Source organism: Mus caroli, unplaced genomic scaffold, assembly GCF_978045245.1.
Source record: "Mus caroli unplaced genomic scaffold, Mus_caroli_1 scaffold_4, whole genome shotgun sequence".
NCBI classification, from domain to species: Eukaryota; Metazoa; Chordata; class Mammalia; order Rodentia; family Muridae; genus Mus; species Mus caroli.
In genome coordinates, this window is record NW_028227259.1 from 37,362,568 (window position 1) to 37,390,544 (window position 27,977).

A 27,977-nucleotide genomic window follows, 5' to 3' on the forward strand; every position below is an offset into this window, starting at 1 on the left:
CAGCTACTTCACTGAAGCTGTTTATCAGGTTTAGGAGTTCTCTGGTAGAATTTTTGGGGTCACTTATATATACTATCATATTATCTGCAAATAGTGATATTTTTGACTTCTTCCCTTCCAATTTGTATCCCCTTGATGTCCTTTTGTTGTCGAATTGCTCTGGCTAGAACTTCAAGCACTAGGGAGGAAGTGGGCAGCCTTGTCTAGTCCCCGATTTTAGTGGGATTGCTTCGAGTTTCTCTCCATTTAGTTTGATGTTGGCTACTGGTCTGCTGTAGATTGCTTTTAATATGTTTAGGTATGGGCCTTGAATTCCTGGTCTTTCCAAAACTTTTATCATGAAGGGGTGTTGGATTTTGTCAAATGCTTTCTCGGCATCTAACAAGATGATCATGTGGGTTTTGTCTTTGAGTTTGTTTATATAGTGGATTACGTTGATGGGTTCCCGTATATTAAACCATCCCTGCATCCCTGGGATGAAGCCTACTTGGTCATGATGGATGATCGTTTTGATGTGTTCTTGGATTCGGTTTGCAAGGATTTTATTGAGTATTTTTGCATCGATATTCATAAGGGAAATTGGCCTGAAGTTCTCTTTCTTTGTTGGGTCTTTGTATGGTTTAGGTATCAGAGTAATTATGGCTTCCATTTCTATTTTGTGGAATAGTTTGAGAAGAGTTGGAATTAAGTCTTCTTGCAGATCTGATAGAACTCTGCACTAAACCCATCTGGTCCTGGGCTTTTTTGGTTGGGAGACTATTGATGACTGCTTCTATTTCTTTAGGGGAAATGGGACTGTTTAGATTGTTAATCTGATCCTGATTTAACTGTGGTATCTGGTATCTGTCTAGAAAGTTGTCCATTTCATCCAGGTTTTCTAGTTTTGTTGAGTATAGACTTTTGTAGTAGGATCTGATGATGTTTTGGATTTCCACAGGATCTGTTGTTATATCTCCTTTTTCATTTTTGATTTTGTTAATTAGGATACTGTCCCTGTGCCCTCTAGTTAGTCTGGCTAAGGGTTTATCTATCTTGTTGATTTTCTCAAAGAACCAGCTCCTGGTTTGGTTGATTCTTTGAATAGTTCTTTTTGTTTCCACTTGGTAGATTTCAGCCCTGAGTTTGACTATTTCCTGCCGTCTACTCCTCTTGGGTGAATTTGCTTCCTTTAGTTCTAGAGCTTCTGGGTGTGCTGTCAGGCTGCTAGGGTATGCTGTCTCTAGTTTCTTTTTGGAGGTGCTCAGAGCTATGAGTTTTCCTCTTAGGACTGCCTTCATTGTGTCCCATAAGTTTGGGTATGTTGTGGCTTCATTTTCATTAAACTCTAAAAAGTCTTAATTTATTTCTTTATTTCATCCTTGACCAAGGAATCATTGAGTAAAGTATTGTTCAGTTTCCACGTGAATGTTGGCTTTCTATTATTTATGTTGTTATTGAAGATCAGCCTTAGTCTTTGCTGATCAGATAGGATGCATGAGATAATTTCAATATTTTTATATCTGTTGAGGCCTGTTTTGTGACCAATTATATGGTCAATTTTGGAGGAGGTACCATGTGGCACTGAGAAGAAGGTATATCCTTTTGTTTTAGGATAAAATGTTCTATAGATATTAATTAAATCCATTTGTTTCATAGCTTCTGTTAGTGTCCATGTGTCTCTGTTTAGTTTCTGTTTCCAGGATCTGTCCATTGGTGAGAGTGGGGTGTTGAAGTCTCCCACTATTATTGTGTGAGGTGCAATGTGTGCTTTGAGCTTTACTAAAGTTTCTTTAATGAATGTGGTTACCCTTGTATTTGGAGCATAGATATTCAGAATTGAGAGTTCCTCTTGGAAGATTTTACCTTTGATGAGTATGAAGTGCCCCTCTTTGTGTTTTTTGATGACTTTGGGTTGGAAGTCAATCTTATCAGATATTAGAATGGCTACTCCAGCTTGTTTCTTTGGACCATTTGCTTGGAAAATTGTTTTCCAGCCTTTCACTCTGAGGTAGTGTCTGTCTTTTTCCCTGAGGTGGGTTTCCTGTAAGCAACACAATGTTGGGTCCTGTTTGTGTAGCCAGTCCATTAGTCTATGTCTTTTTATTGGGGGATTGAGTCCATTGAAATATCAATGAGAAAGTAAAGAAAAGTAATTGTTGCTTCCTGTTATTTTTGTTGTTAAAGTTGGGATTCTGTTCTTTCGGCTGTCTTCGTTTAGGTTTGCTGAAGGATTACTTTCTTGCTTTTCCTAGGGTATAGTTTCCGTCCTTGTGTTGGTATTTTCCCTTTATTATACTTTGAAGGGCTGGATTCGTGGAAAGATATTGTGTGAATTTGGTTTTATCATGGAATACTTTGGTTTCTCCATCTATGGTAATTGAGAGTTTTGCTGGGTATAGTATCCTGGGCTGGCATTTGTGTTCTCTTAGGATCTGTATAACATCTGTCCAGGTACTTCTGGCTTTCATAGTCTCTGGCGAGAAGTCAGTTATAATTCTAATAGGCCTGCCTTTATATGTTACTTGACCCTTTTCCCTTAATGCTTTTAATATTCTATCTTTATTCAGTGCATTTGTTGTTCTGATTATTATGTGTCGGGAGGAATTTCTTTTCTGGTCCAGTCTATTTGGAGTTCTGTAGTCTTCTTGTATGTTCATGGGCATCTCTTTCTTTAGGTTTGGGAAGTTTTCTTCTATAATTTTGTTGAAGATATTTGCTGGCCCTTTAAGTTGAAAATCTTCATTCTCATCTACTCCTATTATCTGTAGGTTTGGTCTTCTCATTGTGTCCTGGATTTCCTGGATGTTTTGAGTTAGGATCTTTTTGCATTTTGCATTTTCTTTGATTGTTGTGCCCATGTTCTCTATGGAATCTTCTGCCTCTGAGATTCTCTCTTCCATCTCTTGTATTCTGTTGCTGATGCTGGCATCTATGGTTCCAGATTTCTTTCCTAGGGTTTCTATCTCCAGCATTGTCTCACTTTGGGTTTTCTTTATTGTTTCTACTTCCCTTTTCAGGTCTTGTATGATTTTGTTCAATTCCATCACCTGTTTGTTGTGTTTTCCTGTATTTCTTTAAGGACTTCTACCTCTTTAGCAGTGTTCTCCTGTATTTCTTTAAGTGAGTCATTAAAATCCTTCTTGATGTCCTCTACTAGCATCATGAGATATGATTTTAAACCCGAGTCTTGCTTATTGGGTGTGTTGGGGTATCCAGGACTGGTTGAGGTGGGAGTGCTGGGTTCTGATGATGGTAAGTGGCCTTGGTTTCTGTTAGTAAGATTCTTACGTTTGCCTTGCGCCATCTGGTAATCTCTGGAGTTAGTTGTTATAGTTGTCTCTGGTTGGAGCTTGTTCCTCCTGTGATTCTATTAGCCTCTATCAGCTGACCTGGGAGTCTAGCTCTCTCCTGAGTCTCATGGTCAGAGTACACTCTGCAGGCAAGCTCTCCTCTTGCAGGGAAGGTGCACAGATATCTGGCGTTCGGACCTGCCTCCTGGTTGAAGATGAAGGCCCGAAAGAGGGCCTGTCCCAGAAGATGTGTCGCTTCTGTAGTCCGCACTCTCACCTGCGCAGACTAGTCTCTGGGGGATCTGGGACCCAAGATGGCTCCCCCAGGTGCTCCGGCAGAGCCCTCACGGGCAGGGCGGACACCTCTCTTCTGGCGGGGAAGGTGCCCGGATGTCTGGAGCCCGAAATGGGGTCTGTCCCAGAAGCTGTGTCGATCCTTAGCTTTCTTTATGTTTATTTGTTTTTCGTATCACTTACAAAGTAACCTAGCAATAATTTATGACTTAGTCAGAATTTCTGTAATCAGATGACCCTTACTAGTTAATTAAGAAAATGCAGTAGTCTGGCTGTGCCATATCTTGTGGAAACAAACAACCCTGGCTCCTGGACTGTGTGGGCCTCAGAACACAGGAACCTGTGTGACTCTCACCAAAGCACTATTACAACAGAAGATAGAACACAAACAGAGCCTGTCTATATACAGTCCTACCAGAAAGTCTGAGCCGCTGCCAGATGGATCTCTGGCCATGCTTTGAATGAAACCCCTAACAGATGACAAGGCACTATTTTGAAATAGGTTCTGTAGAAAGCACAAAGGAGCCATGTTTCTCGGCATTTCATAAACTCTTTTAGGCATACACTCTATTGGTAGTTGCTGTCTGCATATGCTAGGCAGTGTTGCGGGCACTGATAGGAAAAAATTCACTGAAGAAAATGTATTGAAAAGCAGTGCTCTCCCACCTAGATAATAATAAAATAAATACACTATTAAAGTATATACAATATCAGCTAGTCCCAGGAAAAGGATGGATGGGAGGGCAGACATAGAGAAATAGTGTCGTGAAACTTTGCTAAGGTTACTGCTGAGAGTAAAATGCAGCGGATACACTGCTGAAAGTCAAATGCTTTTAACTTTTAACTGAGAGGATGATGGTGATTGTGTGCCCCAGAGGCGCAGTAATGAAGTGTGTGAAGCTGCCATTTCCATCGTATTACAGACATGTCTATGATGCTTAATTCCACAGATGCATATTGACTCTCATGAAGCCCTCGGAGTGTTAAATACCTTGTTTGAGATTTTGGCTCCTTCCTCCCTACGTCCTGTGGACATGCTTTTGCGGAGTATGTTCATCACTCCAAGCACAATGGTGAGTGTTGCCATATATTTGGGATGCACTGGAGGATAGGTCCCAGCCCAGATCTGCCACAGCTGGTGAGGGAGGACTTAAGGATTTGCATTTTACCAAATCTCCAACTGAGTCTGATCCTGCTTCTCTGGGACCATACTTGGAACCAGTGCTCTAGGGACTTTTCTGTTGAATGATTTTCTTCCATGGAATTAACAACCAGGGAAAATTTAATCTTTCCTTAGCTTTATTTAGCATATGCATTTTCTTTTTCTTCTTCTTTTCTTTTTTCTTTTTAGGCATCTGTAAGCACTGTGCAGCTGTGGATATCTGGAATCCTCGCCATTCTGAGGGTTCTCATTTCCCAGTCAACCGAGGACATTGTTCTTTGTCGTATTCAGGAGCTCTCCTTCTCTCCACACTTGCTCTCCTGTCCAGTGATTAACAGGTTAAGGAGTGGAGGTGGTAACGTAACACTAGGAGAATGCAGCGAAGGGAAACAAAAGAGTTTACCAGAAGATACATTCTCAAGGTATGTTTTCTGTCTGAACCTGTAAACTGACCATGTCTTCTAGCTGGTCCCATGGTGTCGCAGCAGCAGCAGCCAACAGTAATCACTGTTCTTTACTGAGTCTGATATCACTTGCCTAGCTTTCTTTTTTTTTTTTTTTTTTTTAAGAAAAATGGAAAAGATTTGTTTCTTTTTATTAATTGTGTATGAGTGTTTTGCCTATGAGTAAGTAAGTATACTGAGGGTGTGTCTCATACCCATGGAGGCCAAAAGAAAGCATTGAATCTCTGGAATTGCAGTTTCAGACAGTTGAAGTGTCATTCTCTGAACCCAGGTTCTCTGCCAGAGCAGCAAGTTCTTTTGAACCCTGATTTTTCTTCTTACCTTCCTTGCCTTTTTTTTCACGTCTTTCCTAAGGTCTGTCCTTATGACAGACTTGACAAGAGTGGCTCACCATGATTAAGGAGGGGTGGCCTTCCCTGCATGCACCGCAGTAGTGGGTGAATTGCCCGTAGCATGGTCATGGTCAAAGCCTAGGGTAAGCCACTGAGAAGCAGCCCTGTACTTATTTTCACCATGTGCTACTTGAAGGACCTTTCGTTGCCAAGGTCAATGGCATCTTCCAGATACCTGCAGGATCAGCTCACATGCTCACACACACACACACACACACACACACACACACACACACACACACGGTGTGGTAGTGCCTCAAGGGCAGTGACAGAGGGGAGACTGCTTAGGCACTTGTCAACGCTCTGCACAGAGAAGTATCTGTGACTCTTAGAGTTTTCTCTAAGTTAGAGCTGTGCTGCAGATGTGCTCCTTAGGGCCTCACATTTGCAGGGGTAGCACCTGTAGTCTCCAGTAAACACACGATGGATGCCTTTGTGTTTGCAGGTTCAACTGGCAGCCCATTGCTTTCCCTCCATTAGGTTGAAGGAGTGGCTAAAACTGATGTTACACTAAGCTTTTATGGCGAATTACCGTTTTATATTTATGTAACACTCCTACAGCTGATAAAGCTTAAAAAATACATTGTCAATTTGCCTTGATGGGCCTTTGAAAGTGGTATGCTTACCATTTCACATTTAAAGAAGGTAATAGAGAGAAGCAAAGACTTAGTCCACAGTGATGGTCTGAAACATTTCACTTTCACTTGGTTTAGTGTACTGTCCTTGTGTTTTCTTACTTTACAAAAACCAATGGTCTTTATTTCACACTGTGACCTAATCTGCTGTATGTGCTCCCTTTCTTGGAAGGTTTCTTTTACAGCTGGTTGGTATTCTTCTAGAAGACATTGTTACAAAACAGCTCAAAGTGGACATGAGTGAACAGCAGCATACGTTCTACTGCCAAGAGCTAGGCACACTGCTCATGTGTCTGATCCACATATTCAAATCTGGTAAGTGGATCCGATTAGACTTCATAGTACTTTGTGTTCCCTGTCTCCAGCAGTGCCCTCTTCTCATAGAAACTGTTCTCCATGTTCCTTGTGCCATGTGAGAAAATGTTGATGGTAGGAGTGAATCTGATACCATATGGTCCAGCAATTACATTGATAGGCAGATACCTGAAAGGATGATGAGCAGAGTGCTTGGAAGATAGCTGTATACTAATCTTCATAATAGCATTCATTACACAGCTGAAAGAAGCAACTCTGACATCTAATGCTCAGCTGGTTGATAAGCCAAATATGGCATATACATAACTTATAGAGTCAAATGTGTCTATGTGGGATCCTTTTCAGCCTGAAAAGGTAAAATAGTTCTGACATAAGAAACAGCATGGGGTGTTGGAGACATAGCTCCTCAGTTAAGAGTATTTGCTGTTCTTGCAGAAGACCCTCCTTCGCTTCCCAGTGAAGAGGCTCACCATTACTGTAACTCCAGTTCCAGGGATCTGATTCGGTCTTTTAGACTCTGCCAGCACCAGACATACACAGGATGCATATACATACATGCAGGCAAAACACTCATATACATAACATTTAAAAGCCAACATAGGTGACCCTTGAAGACATTGTGCTAAACAAAATAAGCCAGGCCCAAAAAGACAACGGACACTATTTCATTTATATGAGATACTCAGAGTACTCCAAATCTAGAGACAAAAACCAAAATGGTAGTTGCCAGTGGCTTAGGAGAGGATTTAATGACTTTGGATTTTCAGTTTTACAAGATGATGGTGATATTGTATAACATAAGTGCATTTAATACCAGAACTGTATATTTAAAAATTATCAAGGTGGTAAATTTTATTTTATATGTATTTTACCACAATAAAAAATAATTGGAGGCCCGTAGGCCTTAGTAGATACAGGTGTTTGTAAGCAGCCCTGACAACCTGAGTGTGATCTCTAAGACTAACATGGCAGAAGGAGAGAATGAACTGCTTCCAAGTTATTCTCTGCCTCCAGGTACGTGCACCCCACCACCACCACCAGTAAACAAATAAACCTGAAGAGTCCTGCTGGGAATGCAGTGAATCCATTTGTAGTGATTGCCAGACACGTACAAAACCCTGGTTTTGATCTCTACCTAATCTAAACGTGATGGCACCCCAAAGAATCAGAAGTTCAAACTCATCCTCAGCTGCATAGAGAGATTGAGGCAGGACTGACCTACATGAAGACCTGTCTTAGAAAAGAATATTTTTTAAACTTGTTTGTTTAATTGGTGGGGTGTAGGTGGGAGTGTGATGTGGTGGCTTCATCCTGTAGTCTTCGTAGGGTATTTCCACATTCCAGCTGTAGTTTCTATCATGGCCTTGCTCTCTGGGGGACTCATTTCATGTGGCAGAAGTAGGGCCTCTAGCCACCGTGGTCTGAGCCTCTGAAGTATGCTGATTGGCCTCCATTCACCCACGTAGGCAGCTACATGTGAGCTCCTAGCTGCTCCAACCAACTTGAGTGGCCTTCTTTTGAGGGGTGTGTTGCCTCCTGGGCAGAAAGGAAAAGAAACAGATGATGAGCGGATAGTTTGGGCCAGAGAAACTGTTGGAACACTGGAGGCAACTTCTAGAAACCCAGCCAGAAGTGCCAGGAAGTGGACGATGTGGCAGAGTGTTTCTCCAGTCAGAAGGTGTGCTCTGTATTTGGAGTTCTATGTGCATTTTATGTGCATATCTTGGAGAAAAAGGTAGTTATTGCCCTTAGCCCTCATCCAACAGGACTTATATTCTTACCTGTTGCTATACTGGGCTCTGACGTCAAGCAGATGTACTTTCTGTGCCTTTGTAGAGCTTCACAGTCAGTGGGGAGGGTGGTACAGCAATACACAACCACTGTCCTAGGAAGTTCATTGGTACACATTTCTGAGGGTGCCTGGTTTATCTGGTTTACCCAAAGAGGTCAGCAAAACCAACCTTTGGAGTTGGAAGAACAAACTAGAGAAATGGAGTTGAGAAGAGAGTAGAGAGTAAAGCAAGCTGCTCAGGTGAACAGAGAGAAAGGCATTATGTGGACTGCCTCCCTTGTATCTGACACCCTTGGCATAGTAGTAGTGTGCCAGAATTTAATTTTGATAATGGGTGTTAGTTTCAAACTATATTTATTCCTAATATTGATTTAAGTATTGTTTTTTATCTAGAGATGTATGTACTTGTTTGTTGTGTGTGCACGAGAGAGACAGGAAGGTCATGCGCATGCCAGGGTGGGCAACTCCTCAGGAATCTCTTCTCTTTCCACCTTGTTTAGAGCAGCTTCTTCTGTTTCTGGGACTGCACTGCTGACCTTTTCACCAATCCTCCTGTCTCTGCCTTCCATCTTGCCGTACAAATTAAATGCCCACCCCCACATCTGACATTTTCCATGGGTTTTGGGGATCAAGCTTGTACAGAAAGTGTTTTTACCCACTGAGCCAACTGTCTGGCCCTTAAAGATCTTTTGATTTATGCTTCATTGGTCACTGTAGCAAATTGAAAGTCAAGAAGTATGCCTGCAAGTTGTTTTTAGTTTGTTGGTCACTTTAATATTTTTCATTGATTGGTTTGGATCTGATACCAGAAGAGCTTTCTCTTGCCTTCTTTGGATGGTAGAAGTCTATGTTGTGTCCTGCTCACCTGGTGGGCTGCCATGTGTGGCTGCTGTGTGATTTCGCTACTTACTATCCAGTTGCTCTAGCTTCTCTTGCTTCCTTTTTCAGAAACATCAAGGAGGAAAAAGATTCAAGGGCATATTTTTACTGTGTCAGTGTTGTCCAACAAAGTGACCTTTAGCTGCCCTGTGACTGGGCAGCTAATGCAGATAGCGTATCTTAGGTACTTTGTGATTTTGTTTAACTTCAAACACAATGGCTTAAATGGCTTCATGTCATCAGTGGTGCCACTTTTTTTTTTCTTCAGCATGCATACATCCTTCTGGAAGAACATTTCATGGTTAGACATACATATAAATGTCTATTTCTTATTTAGTATGACACTAGGTTTCAGAACTGCTGTTTGCTTGGTCTTAAGATTGGGTTGAAATAAATCAGCTATGTGTTTATAAAGATATATATTTAGGTCTCTTGACAGTTATCCTGTTTGCTTGGGTAGCCCCTTGTGCTTCTGTCTGCTGGCTGTGGCTCAGTTCTGTGTTCTCCCAGGTGTGGCCTGAATCCTTTCCCTGTGTTGGCTGGCTCTTTCTGGCCACCTGTGTCTAGGCCTCCACAGCAGCTGTTTTGGGACTCCTAAAGGATGTGGCAATTGAGCCAGGCAGTGGTGGCTCACACCTTCAATCCTAGCACTTGGGAGGCAGAGGCAGGCAGATTTCTGAGTCCGAGGCCAGCCTGGTCTACAGAGTGAGTTCCAGGATAGCCAGGGCTACACAGAGAAACCCTGTCTCGATACCCTGTCTTGGGAAAACAAAACAAAACAAAACAAAACAAAAAAAAAAAAACAAAACAAAAAGAAGGTGTCAATCATCAGAGGTGCAAAGGTGGACTGATTTCTTAAGTAAGTTGTGTCTGTTTCTGCTTAGAAAAGTTAAGAGTTTGGGGCTGGGGAAAAGCCTTAATCAGAGAAGTGCTTGCAGTGCAAAGTGTGAGAGCTGTGTTTGGATTGCCAGCACCTGTATTCCAAGCATTCCTTGACAGCCAGTCTAATCAGTGAGCTCCAGCTCCAGGTTCAGTGCAGGAGACCTTGTGTCAAAAAATCAGATGAAGAAGTAATATTGACCCTACATCAGCCTTTAACTTCAGCACATATGTACCCAGGTACACACATGCATCCTCACATACATATAAGCACAAGTATACACAAACAAAGGTCACAATTTTCTAAGCCAAGTGCTATAAAAGTATGGAAAAGGACAATGAATAGTACTTGGTCACCTGGTACTGGACCAGGTAGAACAATAGGGGCATACCCCATAATCCGTTTTTCTTATTTTTGTTTGGTTCTAGGAATGTTCCGGAGAATCACAGCAGCTGCCACTAGACTCTTCACCAGTGATGGCTGTGAAGGCAGCTTCTATACTCTAGATAGCCTGAATGCACGGGTGCGATCCATGGTGCCCACGCACCCAGCCCTGGTACTGCTCTGGTGTCAGATCCTACTACTCATCAACCACACTGACCACCGGTGGTGGGCAGAGGTGCAGCAGACACCCAAGTAGGTGCACAGCTTCCCAGGGCCAGGCCCCAGCCCAGTGTTTGGCCTGAGGCAAAGCTGCTATGAGAGCATTCTCATTTTCCATTCTTTATAAAGCTTTGTAAAATTCAGGCTGCATATTAATCTTTCTTTCATGGGTACTGTTTTGTAGGGAAATGTGGTCTGGCTACAGGCATTCAGACCAAACTGTTTCACTGTGATTTTCTTTGACAAGCGCTTTGACACTGTTCCATCGTTTGGGCTATGCTTGTCAGGCTCTATCCCTCCTGCCACGTCCTACGGCTCTCATTGGTTCTACAGCCAGACATGTTGCAATGTCTTAACTTTGTTATGAGTAAATGTGTTCTGGGTATTCTTAGATAATGAAGTAATTATTTAGCAAATTTCGAAACTGATTGGAAGTATTTTATTAATTTATTTTTACTATTCAGATAGACTGTTTCTGGTTGTGGGTGGCCCTCTTTTTTTTTTTTTTTTTTTTTTGCAAAGCATTTTTAGGCTTAAATCTCAGTGCCCAGGTACTAACTCACTGACTTGCTCAGTCAGCTGTATGAGCATGTTTGGAAGCTAAGAGCTGTGAGCCCCGATGAGTCAGTCCTCAGTGTGCTTTCTGGACAGTTTATAAACACTTGTGGGGAAATTTTTCCTAAGGAAAAGTATAGGTAATGTTAGCTCCTCAGCTTGGTGTAGGGAGACCAGAGCCTCCCATCCAGACAAGCTTTTACATCCTGTGTCAGGCATTTTTTGCCCATCTGCTGTGTGCTCTTTATAATGTCATCTGCAAAGGAAATAGAAACACTACTTCCTGCCCCCACGTGTGATCACTTGGGGAGGTACCCACAACATCATTTGAAATGCTTAGAGGATCTCTTAAGCCTGTCACATTAACTGATCATTATAAGAGCTAGTGGACAGGAAGCCAGTTACATAGCTCTCTGGTTCTTACATGTACATGAAAATCAGCCTTGAAACTGCTTAAACATTTCAGTCCAGGAAGCTTCGTAGGGGCTAGGAGTTTGCACATATTCCAAGCCCCTGCTGCTGCCAGTGCGGTTGTTGCACTGATGCTTTAGCACAGGGACAGCTCAGCACCACCAGTGTTCCTTCCTTTCTTCTCTTTCTTTCTTTTCTATTTTTTCAGTTGTTTTTTTTTTCAATTTTTATAAAAATGTTTTTATTTGAAATAGAATCACATCATTTCCCCCTTTCAACTACCTTCCAAAGCCTCCTCTATACCTCCCTCTCACATTGATAGCCTTTTCTCCTTTTATTATATTTGTTACATAAACATGTACATGGTATGTGTGTGTATTACAGTATATATAAGTTCAATTTGCTGTGTCTGATTTTGTTATTTGTGTTTATATGGATTCATTGTTGGCTACTCTGCATTAGACAGCCAATAAGCAGGCTCATCCCTGGAAGAGGCTAATTCTCCTTTCAAAAAGTTATTAGCTACTTATATTTTTTTGTCTAGGGATGAGATCTATGAAAATTTCCCCCATCCATATTAATATATCCATGGATACTGCCTTTATTGTAGTCTTATTTGTGTATCCATTTCCCTCCTAGACTGCTTCACAGCAGACTTTCTGGTATTCTGGCCCTTACAATAGTTCTGCCTCCTCTTTCATAATGTTCCCTGAGCCACAGATGCAGGCACTGTGATGTAGGGATACAGGCACTGTATCCATTGGGCTAGACTCCCCTACAGTCCACTAAGCTCTAATTTTGTCCAGTTGTGGTTTTCTATGATTATCTTCATTTGCTATAAAGAGAAGTTTCTTTGATAAGGGTGGTAGCTACAAATTGAAGCTCAGAGCTGTGTATAATGAAGTCTATCTTTAATCTCAGCCTTCAGGAGGCAGAAGCAGGTGGACCTCAGTGAATTCAAAGCCAGCCTGATCTACAAACCAAGTTCCAGGCCTGCCAGTGCTACACAGAGTAAACTTGTCTCAAGTAAATAAACAAAAAACTGGCAGCTCTGACCTTAGTAAGGAGACTCAGTGCATAAAGGTACTTCCTGCTAAGCCTGAGACTTGAGTTCTAACCCTAAGACCCACATGGTAAAAAGAGTGTCTGTTCCCACATGTTGTCCTCTGATAGCCACAGGCACACGGGTGCACAAGCACACAAATCATTTGTCTAAAGGCTTAAAAAACAAAAAATAATTGGGGCCTGAGAACTTGCAGTAGGTTCCCAGGACAGTCTAGTAAACATCCAAGCCTGAGTTGTGTTGGGTAAGACAGGGGGTATGGAGCCTCAGTTAACTATGGATGAGCCAAGAAGGCAGGAGAAGGTAAGAATGGCTTTAGCCCACAGTAAGCCATAATTCTCAGCAACATCTGCCCACCCCATTGGTGTATAATAGTGTTGGAGATTAAAAGGCATACTATGGTTTGTTCAAGAGGAAATGGATTTTGTCCTTAGCTGATGGATCTTTTACCAAGATGCCTACTGAACACCCTGAAACATCTGTGGTAAAAGATGAAAGTGTTACGTTAATAGAAGAAAACAAGTAGGACAAGTGAATTTACTTTAGAATCCTTGGCTGTGCTCTGGATCTAGAATATAAGACTGCTAGAATGATTATTATTGGGTAGTCATAAATATAAAGATGAGTTTGGTGTGAGTGATGGCTTTGTAGCTGTGAACATGTTTGGGAGACAACTGCTGCAGAGTTAATAGTGAAGTGTGCTCTAGAATCATTCATCCGTGTTGCAGCCAAAGAAATGCATATGTGCAAGTATTCAGACTGTGCAATAACGTTTTACATGAATGTGCAGTGTGTATAGAGTCCAGGTAGAATATTTGGTATGAGCCTAGTTTGTATGTGCAAAATGTGTTCATGAATTCAAACATGACCAATATTAATAGTTGAGTATAGGCAAAAATCAAGGGCTGTTCATTGAATTGTTTCTTCAGCTTTTCTGTTTGACACTTTCAATAAACGGGGGAAGAAGGTAGAAAAGACAGCAATCAGAGTCAGCTCTTAGGCCTTACTATAAGGGGATTGGAACTATGAGAAATGGGATCATAGTTTCTTTTCATTTATATTTGTGTGTATCTCTCTCTGTCTCTCTGTCTGTTTTGTCTGTCTGTGTCTGTGTGAATGTGCCCTAGCCCACATGTAGAGGTCAGAGGACAACTTTGAGGAGTGAGTCAGTCTTCTTCTTCCACTGTGGAATCCAGGGATTGAACTCAGGTTGCCAGGCTTGTGCAACAAGCGCTTTTACTTGCTGAGCCATCTTGCCAGTTCAAGAGGGGATTTCTAGTGATAGAAATAATAGTAACGTTTCTCCAAAGGGCTAAAGATTGGAGTGTACAGAAAAAGCTTCCTTGAGTTGGTGAATGTGGGATTTGGACACAGACATTGGTTTTATTGTAGTAGTTATTGGTAGTTTTTCAAAGTTGAAATTACAGTTTCTTTCTTTCCTTCCTTCTTTATTATGTGTGTTGGTATTTTGTCTGTATGAGGGTGAGATCACCTGGAACTGGAGTGATAGATGGTAGTGGGTGGGTGCTTGGAATTGAATCCACTGGCTGGAAGAATAGCCAGTGCTCTTCACTTCTAAGCCATCTCTCTAGCTCCAAAATTACCATTTCTCACCATACACAATATATTAAAATGAGAAGCCTATCTATCACTTTCAGTTTTTAGTGCAGTATTCTTCAGAGAAGCCGCCTGTGCTTTTCCTCATTGCTTAGATGTCAAGATCTGCACTTAGGTAACTTGTGCTCCTCAGTGGCATTATTTGTGTGATGATTTGATTAGTATCTGTCTCTTCTTTCTATGGTTGCTCTTACATTCCAGTCAGTACCATTTCACATTCAAACCATAACAATGTCTCCTGCTAATTATTTAATTGCAAATGTCACCTATTATACATGAGTAGTTCTTTGCTGTACATGTGGCTATGAGTGTAAGCTACAAAGCTCCAACTGTGAAAGGGCAGAGGTTCTGTATATGTTTCCTAACTGACAGAGGGTGCCTGGTGAAATGCCTTTTGTACCATCTGTTGTCAGATGCAAACAGTACCATTATTCCAGGAAGCTCCCTCTTGTCCCTTTATCACCATCCCTTCCCTTGTCCATAAGAACCTCCGTGAATACTCTGTGCCCGGAGCAGAAGTCCATGGAAATGAACTCTGCATCCGGTTGTTGATCAGCACCAATGGTTTAAAGTTTATTCCCGTGGTGGTGATCTGTGGTCTGCTCCTGCATTACTGAGTTGGTCCCACTATAGATACACTAGGTTACTCATCCATCTGCTAGCTAGGAAGCAGAAATGGTTGGCAGCTTTAACAAACTTTTAGCCTGCAGCACAAGTTTTATCGATAATCTATTAGTACTGAGGACTTACAGGACTGGTCAACAAATTTCAAGCGTGCTTTCTCTCCTGTGACCTCTGTCCCTATTGAGACTGAGCAAAAGACTGGAAATATGTCAGACATTGACTTTTAAATATTTGGCTATAACTGAGAGTCTCCAGGGTTATATTTAGAAAGATGCAATGAGAAAGGAGTATGAGTGGAGTAACCACTGCAATAGAGAAGAAGCACTCTGAACAGTAATTCCACAACCAAGACCTTCTCAGGAATGTTTTTGAAAATTAGTAGGAGAGTGTGAAATGAGGCTTCTCCCTGGCACTTGAAGAACATGAGAAATATCAGAACAACTGCTCCGTTATCAAACCTGGCCAGTGTGAATTCTGGAATGGACATGGTATTTGGAATTGCAGCTTTAAATAGTGGGTTTTGCCCTTCAGCCAAGCACTGTAATCATCTGGCTGCTAAACTCTCTGTGTCCTTCAATGTTTTCTAGGGACAGAGGTCTGAGGTGCATAAACACACACCACCAGTTTGATATAGCAATATCTGGAATAACTTGTGGGTTTAAGAAGGAAAATCCAGCATAGCCTTGTTCAATATTGTGTGTCTAAGTTTGTGGCTATCCCAGACATTCCCTCATTGCATATTCATGCCTTGTAGGAGACACAGTCTGTCCTGCACGAAGTCACTTAACCCTCAGATGTCTGGCGAAGAGGAGGATTCTGGCTCGGCAGCTCAGCTGGGAATGTGCAATAGAGAAATAGTGCGAAGAGGGGCCCTTATTCTCTTCTGTGATTATGTCGTAAGTGTGATAAATGCCCACAAGAGCTCTTATGGTAGAGGGTGGCATAGATGCTGCTTATATGCACCTGCTAGGCAACCAAATTATTCACTGTGCCACAGATATATCAAAGCTGAGGAGAGGTAGCAATGTTTACTCTGGAGTTTAATTAGAGCAGTCTGGTAACATTTTTCCTTGTATTGGGCAGCTGTGTTTTTTGATTCAGGAACTCTATCAAATCTGTAGCATTTAGTGTCTGTTTTCTTTACTAAGCATTGCAGACAGAGTAAGTAGAGCAGCCCATGCTAGGCTGGCCTGCAACCTAGTAGCAAGTTGTATTCCAACATGGGGCTTCCTTTGTTCCCATGCATGCAAACTCCAGGCCAGTCGCTAGGGAGGGCTACACCAGACTGCTCACCGTGCCCCTATGGGCATCTACCTCTTGACTTGTCCAAGGAGCCAATTCTCTGATATTGAGGCATTTGCTGGTGTCTCTAGGAGCTGGATGTTGCCCTTGGTTCTTGGCTTCCTGTGGCCTCTACCACATGTGATCAGAGGTGTGAGGTTCTATAGGTTTCCTTCCTTTCTCCCATTTACTTATACTCAGACACTTGTCTTCACCAAGGCAAAATTTGTATTTCAAATGTGTTTTTTCTTACCCTTTGTAGCCTTCTTGTCCACTTGAAATATATCTTTTATTATATCTTTCTAGTGTCAGAATCTCCATGACTCAGAACACTTAACATGGCTCATTGTGAATCACATTCAAGATCTGATCAGCTTGTCTCATGAGCCTCCAGTACAAGACTTTATTAGTGCCATTCATCGTAATTCTGCAGCTAGTGGTCTTTTTATCCAGGCAATTCAGTCTCGCTGTGAAAATCTTTCAACTGTAAGTCTTTAGCCTGCCAGTTTGCTTTCTCCAACTTAAAAATGGAATACTGAGATTTTGTCAGTACTAGTTATCAGTCTGAGGAATAATAAATTTCGTTCCTTCTCAACATTAGCCAACCACTCTGAAGAAAACACTTCAGTGCTTGGAAGGCATCCATCTCAGCCAGTCTGGTGCTGTGCTCACACTGTATGTGGACAGGCTCCTGGGCACCCCCTTCCGTGCGCTGGCTCGCATGGTCGACACCCTGGCCTGTCGCCGAGTAGAAATGCTTTTGGCTGCAAATTTACAGGTACTGAAAATGGTAATTTATATCAAAACTTAGAAAGTCAATCAAAACATTTGGTCTACTGACCTGGTCTTGATTGGCCACTGATAAAGAGCGTGTATGTCATATTTGTTATTTGTGTGTCTGACCAATGGCTCGTTTTAGATATACTGTGCATAGTAATTTATCCTTTTTAAGTGGGTGTGAGGTTGTATATCACAAAAGCCCTGATGTGTTCTTGTCTGTGTAGAGCAGCATGGCCCAGTTGCCAGAGGAGGAACTAAACAGAATCCAAGAACACCTCCAGAACAGTGGGCTTGCACAAAGGTAAGACTGCAGCGTGGGGTCCTGGCATTTGGGAAACCAGCATATTAACACATAGATATGTACAGGAACAAATAGGTAGACAAAGGAATTAGTTTATAGTGAGTTTACTACAGCAATGCCAGAATAGAAAAGACTGTCTAAATATCAGATGAAATTTAGTCATGTCTCACTTTAGTAGACATGAAGAAGTGGCACTCCAATACCTGTTGCACAGAGGAGGGACTCCTGAACTTTGTGACTGTTGAAGGGATAAGAAGTATGTTTGTTACCTCTGCTACTGGACCCTGACTGAGTGGGAATAAAGCTAGAACCTAATTGCCAGGTTGGAGGGAGTAAACACGAGAGTACTACCTGGCTCTTGGCATGTGCACATTATGTTTGTGTCTTGTTAAGTGACATCTCTTCATAGCTATTCCTTTGCCTAATTGTTTGAAAATCTTTTAGAAGCCTTTATTAGAAACATTTCCATCTGTAGTGTAAGTGTAGTTCCTTGACTGCAAGATAAATTAAGAAAAGCTTTCACCTCTTTTCCATTGCTGAAGGGGGAAGGGAACATCAGAGAGGCTGAGTCTCTCATAACTTTAATCTTCAGAGGATTTTTTCATGGTGTTTCAAAATGGGACAGGGCATGGTCTGGATGATTTTTCTCAATCTGCAGTGCCACATGATGCTGACATTTGATCATTTGACATATGAAGTATCACATTGACTCTGTATAGTAAGAGAGTAAATTGTCATTGTGTTTGACCGTAGTTGTAGTCATAGACCAAGATAAGGAAGATTATGACATCATAAATAATTTAGGCCAGATGAAATGGTTTTCTGTGAAATGACCATTCCTAATGGAATGAATTGTGTCATTGGGGATTAAATGGAGTTTGTGCACTTGGATCTTAAAATTTATCTGTTTTGCACATATTACAAATACAATGGCTAGGATTATGTAATTCAGTGGTAAAGCACTTGTCTAGCATGTACAAGTCCCTAGGTTCAATCTCTAATACTGCCAAGAAAAGAAAGAGTAGAATAGAATAGCTTTGTTAGCGGTTATATAGTGCATTGCCTAATGGAATGTTGAGCATAAATGAAACTGCTGGAAAATATCAGTGAGGTATAAATTTTGGTAATTTAAAGTAACTAGGGCATAAATGTGCATCATGACTTTAGAACGTTGAAGGGAAAGTCCAAAACCTGTTGCCTTGTCTTAAGAAGCTCCTAGTCCTCGTTGGTATTACATGTTTCTAGAACTCATCTGTGCAAAGACTGAGATTTCAAACCAAAGAACAAACTACTCTGTTTTTTTTATTCCAGACACCAAAGGCTCTATTCACTGCTGGATAGATTCCGACTCTCTACCGTGCAGGACTCACTTAGCCCCTTGCCCCCAGTCACTTCCCACCCACTGGATGGGGATGGGCACACATCTCTGGAAACAGTGAGTCCAGACAAAGTAAGTGTCCCGAATGTCTAAGTGTGATGGCCGGGAACCCTGTGGAGACAATGACAGCCTCTGTCTACAATGAGGATAGTGGTGGCTGTCAGTATACATGGGACCTGACACTCAACTCAGGTCATTAGATGCCCTGCTTGGGATTAGAGTGCAGGATGGAGGCCAAGAGGTCCTACTGAGAACAGGAGTGCTGATGTGAGGCTCTTGTGGAGGACTGTGGGGGCAAGTCAGGTGGCTAGTCAGCAAGTCAGGAAAAGTTGGTTGTGGTCCAGGACCTATGACTGCAGACATTGTCCAGCACATGCTGACAAAACTTGGCCTGCCTCCCCCTCTGAACCTTCTACCTCCTATAAATTGATGCACCTACTGCCACCAGCTATATAATGTATTGTCATCTGTACCCTTTCTCATTCACACTTGAGAATTAGAAACTGTTAGGGCCTTTGCCTTTTAGGTAAGGAGATGAGATTTTAGAAGCCTGCAGCCCATGACAGAAAACACACATTTGCCCCAGGCTCACTCTCCAGCTTTGTGTGAGGCATGTCTTTGGCTTTGGCTGCTGGGAAAGATGAAGGAGGCAGATAGATACTCCAGTATAGTATAGATGGTGCATCATCTAGAGTACAGGTAGAGCAAAAATTGTGAACACTGAGAACTTGGCTGAGTTTGCAAGGACTGCTGGAAGTTCCACAGGTGGAAAAGAAGAGGGCATTCAAGCACAGAACAAGAGAGGGAAGACTAGCTGTCTAGAGAGTGTAAGCCCAAGATGTGTCTGATGTCTGTACAGCCAGCCGTCAGTGCTACTATCACAGCCCAGAGAAGCCAAAGTGCCTACCCGGTCCCATTCAATTTTCTTTTCTTCTCAGGACTGGTACCTCCAGCTTGTCAGATCCCAGTGTTGGACCAGATCAGATTCTGCACTGCTGGAAGGTGCAGAGCTGGTGAATCGTATCCCTGCTGAAGATATGAATGACTTCATGATGAACTCGGTAGGCAACAATCCATTGAGTCCAGGAAATCCTCAGCTCTGCTTGTCAGAAAGAGTTAGATCTGTGTCTTAGTTAGGGTTTCTATTGCTATGATATAACACCATGACCAAAAATCAAGTTGGGGAAGAAAGAGCTTATTTGGCTTAACACCATCATTGAAGAAAGTCAGGATAGGAACTTAACAGGGCCAGAACCTGGAGTCAGGAGCTGATACAGAGGCCATAGAGGGGTACTGCTTACTTGCTTGTTCTCCATGGTTGGTCAGCCTACTTTCTTATAGAACCCAGGACCACCAGCCCAGGGATGATACCACTCACTATGGGCTGGGTCCTCTGCCATCTATCACTAATTAAGAAAACACCCACAGGCTTTTGGTGGCATTTTCTTTTTTGCTTGTTTGTTTTGAGACAGGGTTTCTCTGTGTAGCCCTGGCTGTCCTGGAACTCACTTTGTAGACCAGGCTGGCCTCAAACTCAGAAATCCGCCTGTCTCTGGCTCCCAAGTGCTGGGATTAAAGGTGTGCACCACCACCCCCCGGCTTGGTGGCATTTTCTTATCTGAGGTTTCCTCCTCTTAGATGACTTTAGCTTGTGCCAAGTTGATAAAACTAGCCAGCACAATTTGTCTCATCTTTGTGTGATTAATATATGGGAAACCTGAGTCCAAGCAAGGGACACCAGCAAGCCAAGCACATGGGAGGCTCTAACAAAAAATGGCACATGAGAACTATAATCCAGAATAGCTAGCACATGTGATATGAATAGGATGCCATTTTAAACAAACTAGAATCCTAAAAGAAGAAAATTGTTTTAACTTGATCTTTCATACCTTTAAAGAAAACGGGTGGTCATAGGCTATGGTCAGTTGATCATTCATTTCCTGACTATAAGAAAGTATTGTGTGTTCATTGTCTTCTGGAAAATTATCTCTAGTAGCCCCTGTATTAATTACTTTCTCGTTGCTGTGATAAGACACTGAGGAAAAGCAGTTGAAAGGAGTAAGGATTTGTTTTGGCTTACAGTTCAAGGTTACAGTCCTTGGCAGGGGAAACATCACGGTAAGCTTGATGTGTCTGGTCACATTGTGCCCGTGACCAGAAAGCAGAGAGAAGTGACTGCTAGTGCTGAGCCCTTTGTGTTCAGTCCAGGATCCCTGCCCACAGTTAAAATGGGTCTTCCTACCTCAACCTCATCAAGATAGGCACACCAAGAGTCTTATCTCCTAAGCAGTTGTAGATCTGCTAAGCTGATATCAGTATTGACCATTACACCTAACATGTAGTGGGGCACCTTGTCCCTGTAGATAAAGAGGCATTCTGTCATGTAGTGAGGTGCCCCGTCCTCTCTAGATATAGAGGAATTACCTCATGTAGTCAGATGCCCTGTACTGTCTAGATACAGAACAATTCTCCTCCACTTACCCCTCAAATACCTGAGAGCTGGTGCAGGCCTTGAAAGCATTCAGTTCCCTGCCTTGTCTTCTTTGCCAAGCGTCCTTAGGCCACTACCTTAGTGGGGTTCTTTGTTGCCCGGTGAAGACAAGGACTTCATGGCCCCTTGATACATGCCAAATGGTTATGGGGAAGTAGGAGCTGAGCAGGTTAATAGGAGCTGTGTGTGCTGTGGAGAGAGAGGGTTCTCACACAGGAAGATACCTAAAGTACAGGACCCAGTTTGTTATATTTTCCAGGTCGTTAAGTGGACTATTAGCAGCTTACAAGTTCCATCCATGACCATAGAAATGTTTGATTTGGGAGTACTAATGATGAAATACAGTGTTTAATATTAAAGCTTATATTCTACTTGAAAAAATTGTCATTCTCTCTAAATCCTTAAATGGCTTAAAATAAGTTTTTGACAAAACATAATAAAAACTGTCATATGAGACCAGACATGGTAGTGCATATCCTTAATTCCAATATTTGGGAGTCAGACACTTGAGGATCTCTGTTTGTGACCTGTCTGGTTGACTTAGTAAGTTCCAGGCCAGCCAGGGCTACATAGACTGTCTCCAAATCAAAAAGAAAGAAAGAAAGAAAGAAAGAAAGAAAGAAAGAAAGAAAGAAAGAAAGAAAGAAAGAAAGAAAGAAAGAAAGAAAGAAAGAAAGAAAGAAAGAAAGAAAGAAAGAAAGAAAGAAAGAAAGAAAGAAAGAAAGAAAGAAAGAAAGAAAGAAAGAAAGAAAGAAAGAAAGAAAGAAAGAAAGAAAGAAAGAAAGAAAATTAAAAGTTTTCGGCATGTGAAATGTTGATTTTTTTTTCCAAGCAGATTTTTGTCTACTATAAGATGCTCTGTGTGCCTTCTCAGGCTGCAGCGTTGCTTGGCATTCCATTGGATTCTTAGATGGCATATTAAACTTGGTGCGCTGTTTACATCAATTAAGATTTGTCATCCTAGAATTATTTCAAAGAAATATAAGATCATAAAAATTAAAAATATTGCTCTTTCTCTCTTTCCCTTCCCCCCTCTCTCCACGTGGCCATGGCCAGTCTCTCTCTCTTTCTACCTTCTCTCCTTTCTCCCTGTCTTTCTACAATAAAGCTCTAAAACCATTAAAAAAATTTAAAATATTACTTTAAAATTCAAAGATGACAGTGACCAGAAATATTTATTAAACATGTTAAGTGGAGTTGTTGATATATTTATTAATATATATAAAACATAGGATATACTTTTTAAAATAGAGAATTCAGCTTAGTTTTATCTGTCTTTTAACTTTATTTGTAGTCTAAGATCTTTTCTAGAGTGTATTTCCCACTTTTATTATTATAAGTTACTTGAAACAAGCTACATCATAAGAGAAAAAGATTTATTTTGACTGATAGTTCTGCACATACAACATCCAAGGGCCCATCTGGTGATGACTTTACTGTCAGAGTCCCAGTGTGGTACAGAAAATCTCCCATGGCAAACAATAAGGAGCTTGAGTGTATGTTTCTAGAATATTCTCAGAAGCATTCCTTGCAGTTCTTTGGTCTGGATTATTTCAGAAACAAATGCTTGTTGCATTAACTGTGTGTGTTCCAACCTGAAGGAAAGCTTACAGTCTTTGCTGCTGTTTGTCTTGCATGTAAACTTCTGACCCAGGAGTTCAACCTAAGCCTTTTGGCTCCCTGTTTAAGCCTTGGCATGAGCGAGATTGCTAATGGCCAGAAGAGTCCCCTCTTTGAAGCAGCCCATGGAGTGATTCTGGACCGGGTCACCCGTGTTGTTCAGCAGCTTCCTGCTGTCCATCAAGTCTTCCAGCCCTTCCTGCCTATAGAGCCCACGGCCTACTGGAACAAGTTGAATGATCTGCTTGGTAATTAAATGCAGTTCCCTTGGATGCTTGTCTGTCTATCTTCTCTGTCACTCTGTCTCTCTTTATGGGTGATAGGAATGGCAGTAGCAGAATGAACAAGTCAGAGGGACACTGAGTCACACATTGAACCTAGAGCTGCCAACTCTGCTAGATCAGCTGACCAAGCCTCTAGGACCCTCCTGTCTCAGCCCTAAGTGCTGAGGTTACAGGTGTACACCCACAGCCAGGTTTTACATGAGATCTTGAATTCCAAACTCAAGTCCTCATGCTTGCACAGGAAGCACTTATCCACTGACCCATCCTCTCAGCTCACGTTATCTTAGTGTTTTAGTTATTTTATTTTATATTATATTATAGTTGTCTGCATGTATGTCTTCACCAAATGCATACAGTGCCCATGGAGACAGAAGATGGCATCAAATCCCATGGGACTGGAATTACAGGTGACTGTGAACACACTATGTGGCAGCTAGAGATTTAACTTAGGTCCTCTGGAAGTGCAGCTCATGCTCTCAGCTCCTGAGCTATCTCTCTAGCTACAAGTTGTCACAGCTTTTAAAAGTGTTACAGATTCAGCACCGTGCTTTTCCTCAAGCACGCATATAGTCAGGACTGTTGATCTAAAATATCTGAGAACCTGCACCAAATCCTTAGCTCTAAACACCTTTCTTTGTTGCTTGACCTGGATATAGAAAGTCATGTTCTAAGCCCTTCAGGATCAGTGGGTTAGACTCAGGGCAAACCATGTCCTGACTTTATATAGCATGTATGAGTGAGCATGTACAGATGTGCTTGCTCTCTTGGTCTTGGCAACCTCAAATTCACATAGTTGTGTGAAGGCTTCTGAAGGGGAGGGCCTGTGCTCACAGTCAAAGTCACTCATGTCAGTCTCATGTTTCAGGTGATACCACAACATACCAGTCTCTGACCATACTTGCCCGTGCCCTGGCACAGTACCTGGTGGTGCTCTCCAAAGTGCCTGCTCATTTGCACCTTCCTCCTGAGAAGGAGGGGGACACGGTGAAGTTTGTGGTAATGACAGTTGAGGTAAGAGCAGCTCTGAAATTATGTGTCTCTGTGAGGACAGGATATGTGAGTAGCACTAAGATGAGAGTCCTTGAAAACCGACAGTGTGAAGTACAATAGTGCACACATTAGCCCAGCTGCTTTGGAGGCAGAGGCAGAATTGTGGGTTCCTGGTCAGTAAGGATGTGCCTGAGTATATAGCTAGATCCTATTTGAATAAACAGGAAGGCAGGGAATGCCTATTGGCAAAGTCTCATTCACCTGATGGTACAGAGTGCCTTTCACCCTCACCACTGGGAAGCAAGGAGGTCTGTAAGACAACCTGTTATCCCTACACTATAAACCTAATGTGAATCCTAAATAAAATCTAGACAGTGTTACATTTTAAATTGGGCAGTGAAGCTGGACATTTCACCCAGAAACACTTGGCCCCTCAAAATGTATGTATACGTGCGCTGTGGTTTTAATACCTTTCCATGGGCATGCTGGGAAAGAGCCTCACTGTGCCAGAGCTGTGTCGCCAATCCTGAACAAGGGTTGACACCTTACCCTAAGAGAAGAAAGTCAGTATCCTGAGGGTGTATGATACAAAGGCACCAGGTGAACCAGGCTAAGTTAGGTAGTCTTTGAGCTTGTCTTAGCCCAGTGAAGACAAGAAAGCAAATGTGTGTGCAAAGTATGGGGTGGCAGCTCCTAGTTATACTCTGCGCTGCACAGGCCATGCTATGACACTTGTTTCCTATAACAACTCTGAAGGGTGAACTCTGTTCCCATTTCACACATGGGGAAAGAAGCTCAGAGAGGTTCGGGGACTTGCTAGAAGTCACTAGTCATAAATCATACTCCAAAACTCGGTGTTGTGACTGAGATACAAAACAAAACAGATTCTGTTTCTTTACAAAAAAAAAAAAAAAAAAGTCCATTGTTACAGGAGCCCTCAAGACCCTGGCTGGAGGCTTTGTATATGGCTCAGATCAAGTTTCTATGGGCACCCATGGTTCTAAAGGAAAAAAGACACCTAGGGTGGTTGGGCATTCTAGCAGAGGGAAGGCTGGAACTTGGGGTATAGGTGGATCAGGACTGAAAATTAAGAAAGCTAGGAATGACAACCTAGAAATGTGGGTCAGGGGCCATTCTTCTGCAAGGAGGTTGTCTGATCTCCTGCCCTCTCCATCTGTCCATGGTCTTCCATAGCTTTTATTGGCACTGCTTCCCTAGAGGTCCCTGAGATAGAGTCCTGGGTGAGCATTCTAACACAGTGCTTCCCTTTAGGCCCTGTCATGGCATTTGATCAATGAGCAGATCCCACTGAGTCTGGACCTCCAAGCCGGGCTAGACTGCTGCTGCCTGGCACTACAGGTGCCTGGCCTCTGGGGGGTGCTGTCCTCCCCAGAGTACGTGACTCATGCCTGCTCCCTCATCCATTGTGTGCGATTCATCCTGGAAGCCAGTAAGTTTTTGTCTATGAATGATTTTCTTGTCTTCACACAGCTCAACTGATAATCAGCAATACATGTCAGGCTGGAATATTTTTTCTTCCTGTCTTGTATTTCCCAAGAACCAAGTTAGGACTTGGGGCAGAATGGATAGATTGTAGGTGCTGCCTTCAGAAGGCCCATTTGTCCACCCCCAGACCTTGTCATTACACTAGAACTTAACTTGAATTTGCTTTTCTAGCTATTTTGTTTATAGTTTGGAGTTCTAGCTCTTAAAAAATATTTTTTAAGTTTTATCCCTTTGATCTTTAGTCTTAGTTGACTATTTGATGTTCTTAGTCCTAGATGATTATAAGATTAATAAGATTACATTCAATAGATGACTTCTGTTAGAGTTGAAGTGTGTACTTGCATACTGCATTGTAATGCTAATATGTTGTAAAATAAAAGGGATTCATTCTTTTCAAGGAACAGTGTCCTCAACAAGGGTCATTAGCTAAAAATTTTTAAAAATTGGACATTATAGTTTACATGTTAGAGGATGTTTTGAAGTTTTATGTTTTCAAATTAAACATTATAGAGTGGTGTTTTGATCTTTCATTGTTTAAATTGTTTTCATCTGTGCATTGTAGTCAACTTGGAAACAAAGATCCAGGGATTAATTTTAAAAAGCTAAGCTTCTTAGTCAAAGTGACGCTTTTAGCAGTATTGAGTTGTGAATAGTCTGATAAAAACTCTCAGGGTGGAGATGGCAGACAGTGCATTTAGAAGCCTCAGTGTGGAAGCACAAGTCTTTGTTTGTTCATGACTAGCCAAAGCACTGGTGCCTGCATCTGCTGTTCTCCAGTGCTTTTCAGTTTTACAGAAATTGCTTCTAGAAATCTAGCCCTCAGTTGTCCTAACTGTCATCGTACGTTTCTATGAGGCTGCACAGGCATGAAGTACCTTAAGTACAAAGAAGGGTTAAAGTATATGTTCTGCTGTAATTTCAGTTGCAGTACAACCTGGAGACCAGCTTCTCGGTCCTGAAAGCAGGTCACATACTCCAAGAGCTGTCACAAAGGAGGAAGTAGACTCAGATATACAAAGTAAGTCTTAGGACCATTTTTTCCCCTTCTTTGTTTCTCTGGAGCCTTCAAATTCATTGGCAAAAGAAACTCATGAAGTGGACTCTGGGAAACATTTCTCTTGCTGTCCTGAGGACTCATCTAGACTTTAAGGGGCAAGAGGGCTTTTTGACCATGGCTGCATATATGTTCCTGGTTTTGTAAGCCCTGTTTTTCTGGTGAAGATTCCCCTTTCCTTAATCAGTTGGTCTGACTCATCCTACATCCTTCCTCACAACCTGGATTTGTACCTCTTCCCTGGGAAGCACTGCCCCACCCCCCTGTCTTAGCCTCAGCACTTAGGCTACTTTAGGATAAATATCTTTTCCTTGTCTGTGCTCTCAAGGTTGCTGCTTGGTTTGTTGTAAGTGACTGGCCAATATGTATGTATTAAATTCTGAATGAGTAACTCAAAATTTTAAGGAATTTGAAGTTAGTGCAGATGCTATATGATATACAGTAACCTTAGTGACTATTTCAGACATCTCTTTAGTGACATTTGTTGACATGTTTGCTTTGCCACAGGGTCTTTCCTCTGTAGCCCAGGCTGACAATGAATTCATGACCCTCACACCTCAACCTCTTAAGTAGTAGATGCTGTCATTACTTGGAAAAATAATACTGAAATCACCATCTAAACTTAGGAACAATGTCTTTTTCTGATCTTCCTTATGAGTCTAGGGTAGCTGTTGTCTTAGTTACGATTTCCATTGCTGTGAAGAGACACCATGACCAAGGCAAGTCTTATCAAGGACAACATTTTATTGGGGCTGGCTTACAAGTTCAGAGGTTCAGTCCGTTATCATCATGGGAGTAAGCATGGCAGTGTGCCAGCAGACATGGTGCTGGGGAAACTGAGAGTTCTGTGTCTTGATCCAACTACAACCAGGAGAGACTATCTCATGAGCCGCTAGGAGGAGGGTCTCAAAGCCCACCTCCACAGTGACATACTTCCTCCAATAAGGCCATACCTCCTAATAGTGCTACTCCTGGAACAAGCATATTGAAACCACCACAGCTCTCTTACTGTGATAGTTGTGGCAAGGCGAAGGACATTTTGGCCAACTGAGTTCTTGACTCTTAACTGCCAGGCTTCTAGGCTCGTTGAGTTACTTGATCTCAAAGGCTCAAATACTATAGCTACAGCTAATTCTTCCACAAGCATGTAACATTGAATATTATCTTTCCTTGGGTCACCAGGAGCCTTTGTAATCACAAGTATAAAACTGTCTAGTCACAGCCCAATATTATGACACAGGCCTGGAAATGCAGCACTAAGGAGGCCAAAGCAGGAGGATCATGACTTTGAGTCTACTCTGAGCTATATAATGAGAGAAACTATTTTAAAAGACAGG

At 42.1% G+C, this 27,977-nt stretch overlaps 1 protein-coding gene across 1 annotated transcript in view; it reads left to right on the forward strand.

Annotated features, from left to right (window-relative positions):
* Htt (huntingtin) overlaps positions 1–27,977 on the forward strand; it is a 143,619-nt gene that overhangs the window by 91,688 nt on the left and 23,954 nt on the right. The window contains exons 38-51 of the mRNA XM_021163625.3: positions 4,514–4,636; positions 4,915–5,147; positions 6,389–6,531; positions 10,511–10,718; positions 15,710–15,851; positions 16,543–16,722; positions 16,838–17,014; positions 17,241–17,317; positions 18,629–18,767; positions 19,634–19,756; positions 22,841–23,054; positions 23,956–24,101; positions 25,353–25,530; positions 26,509–26,604. Of these exons, the coding sequence (XP_021019284.1) occupies positions 4,514–4,636; positions 4,915–5,147; positions 6,389–6,531; positions 10,511–10,718; positions 15,710–15,851; positions 16,543–16,722; positions 16,838–17,014; positions 17,241–17,317; positions 18,629–18,767; positions 19,634–19,756; positions 22,841–23,054; positions 23,956–24,101; positions 25,353–25,530; positions 26,509–26,604 (2,179 nt within the window). The remainder of the gene's footprint in view (positions 1–4,513; positions 4,637–4,914; positions 5,148–6,388; positions 6,532–10,510; positions 10,719–15,709; positions 15,852–16,542; positions 16,723–16,837; positions 17,015–17,240; positions 17,318–18,628; positions 18,768–19,633; positions 19,757–22,840; positions 23,055–23,955; positions 24,102–25,352; positions 25,531–26,508; positions 26,605–27,977) is intronic.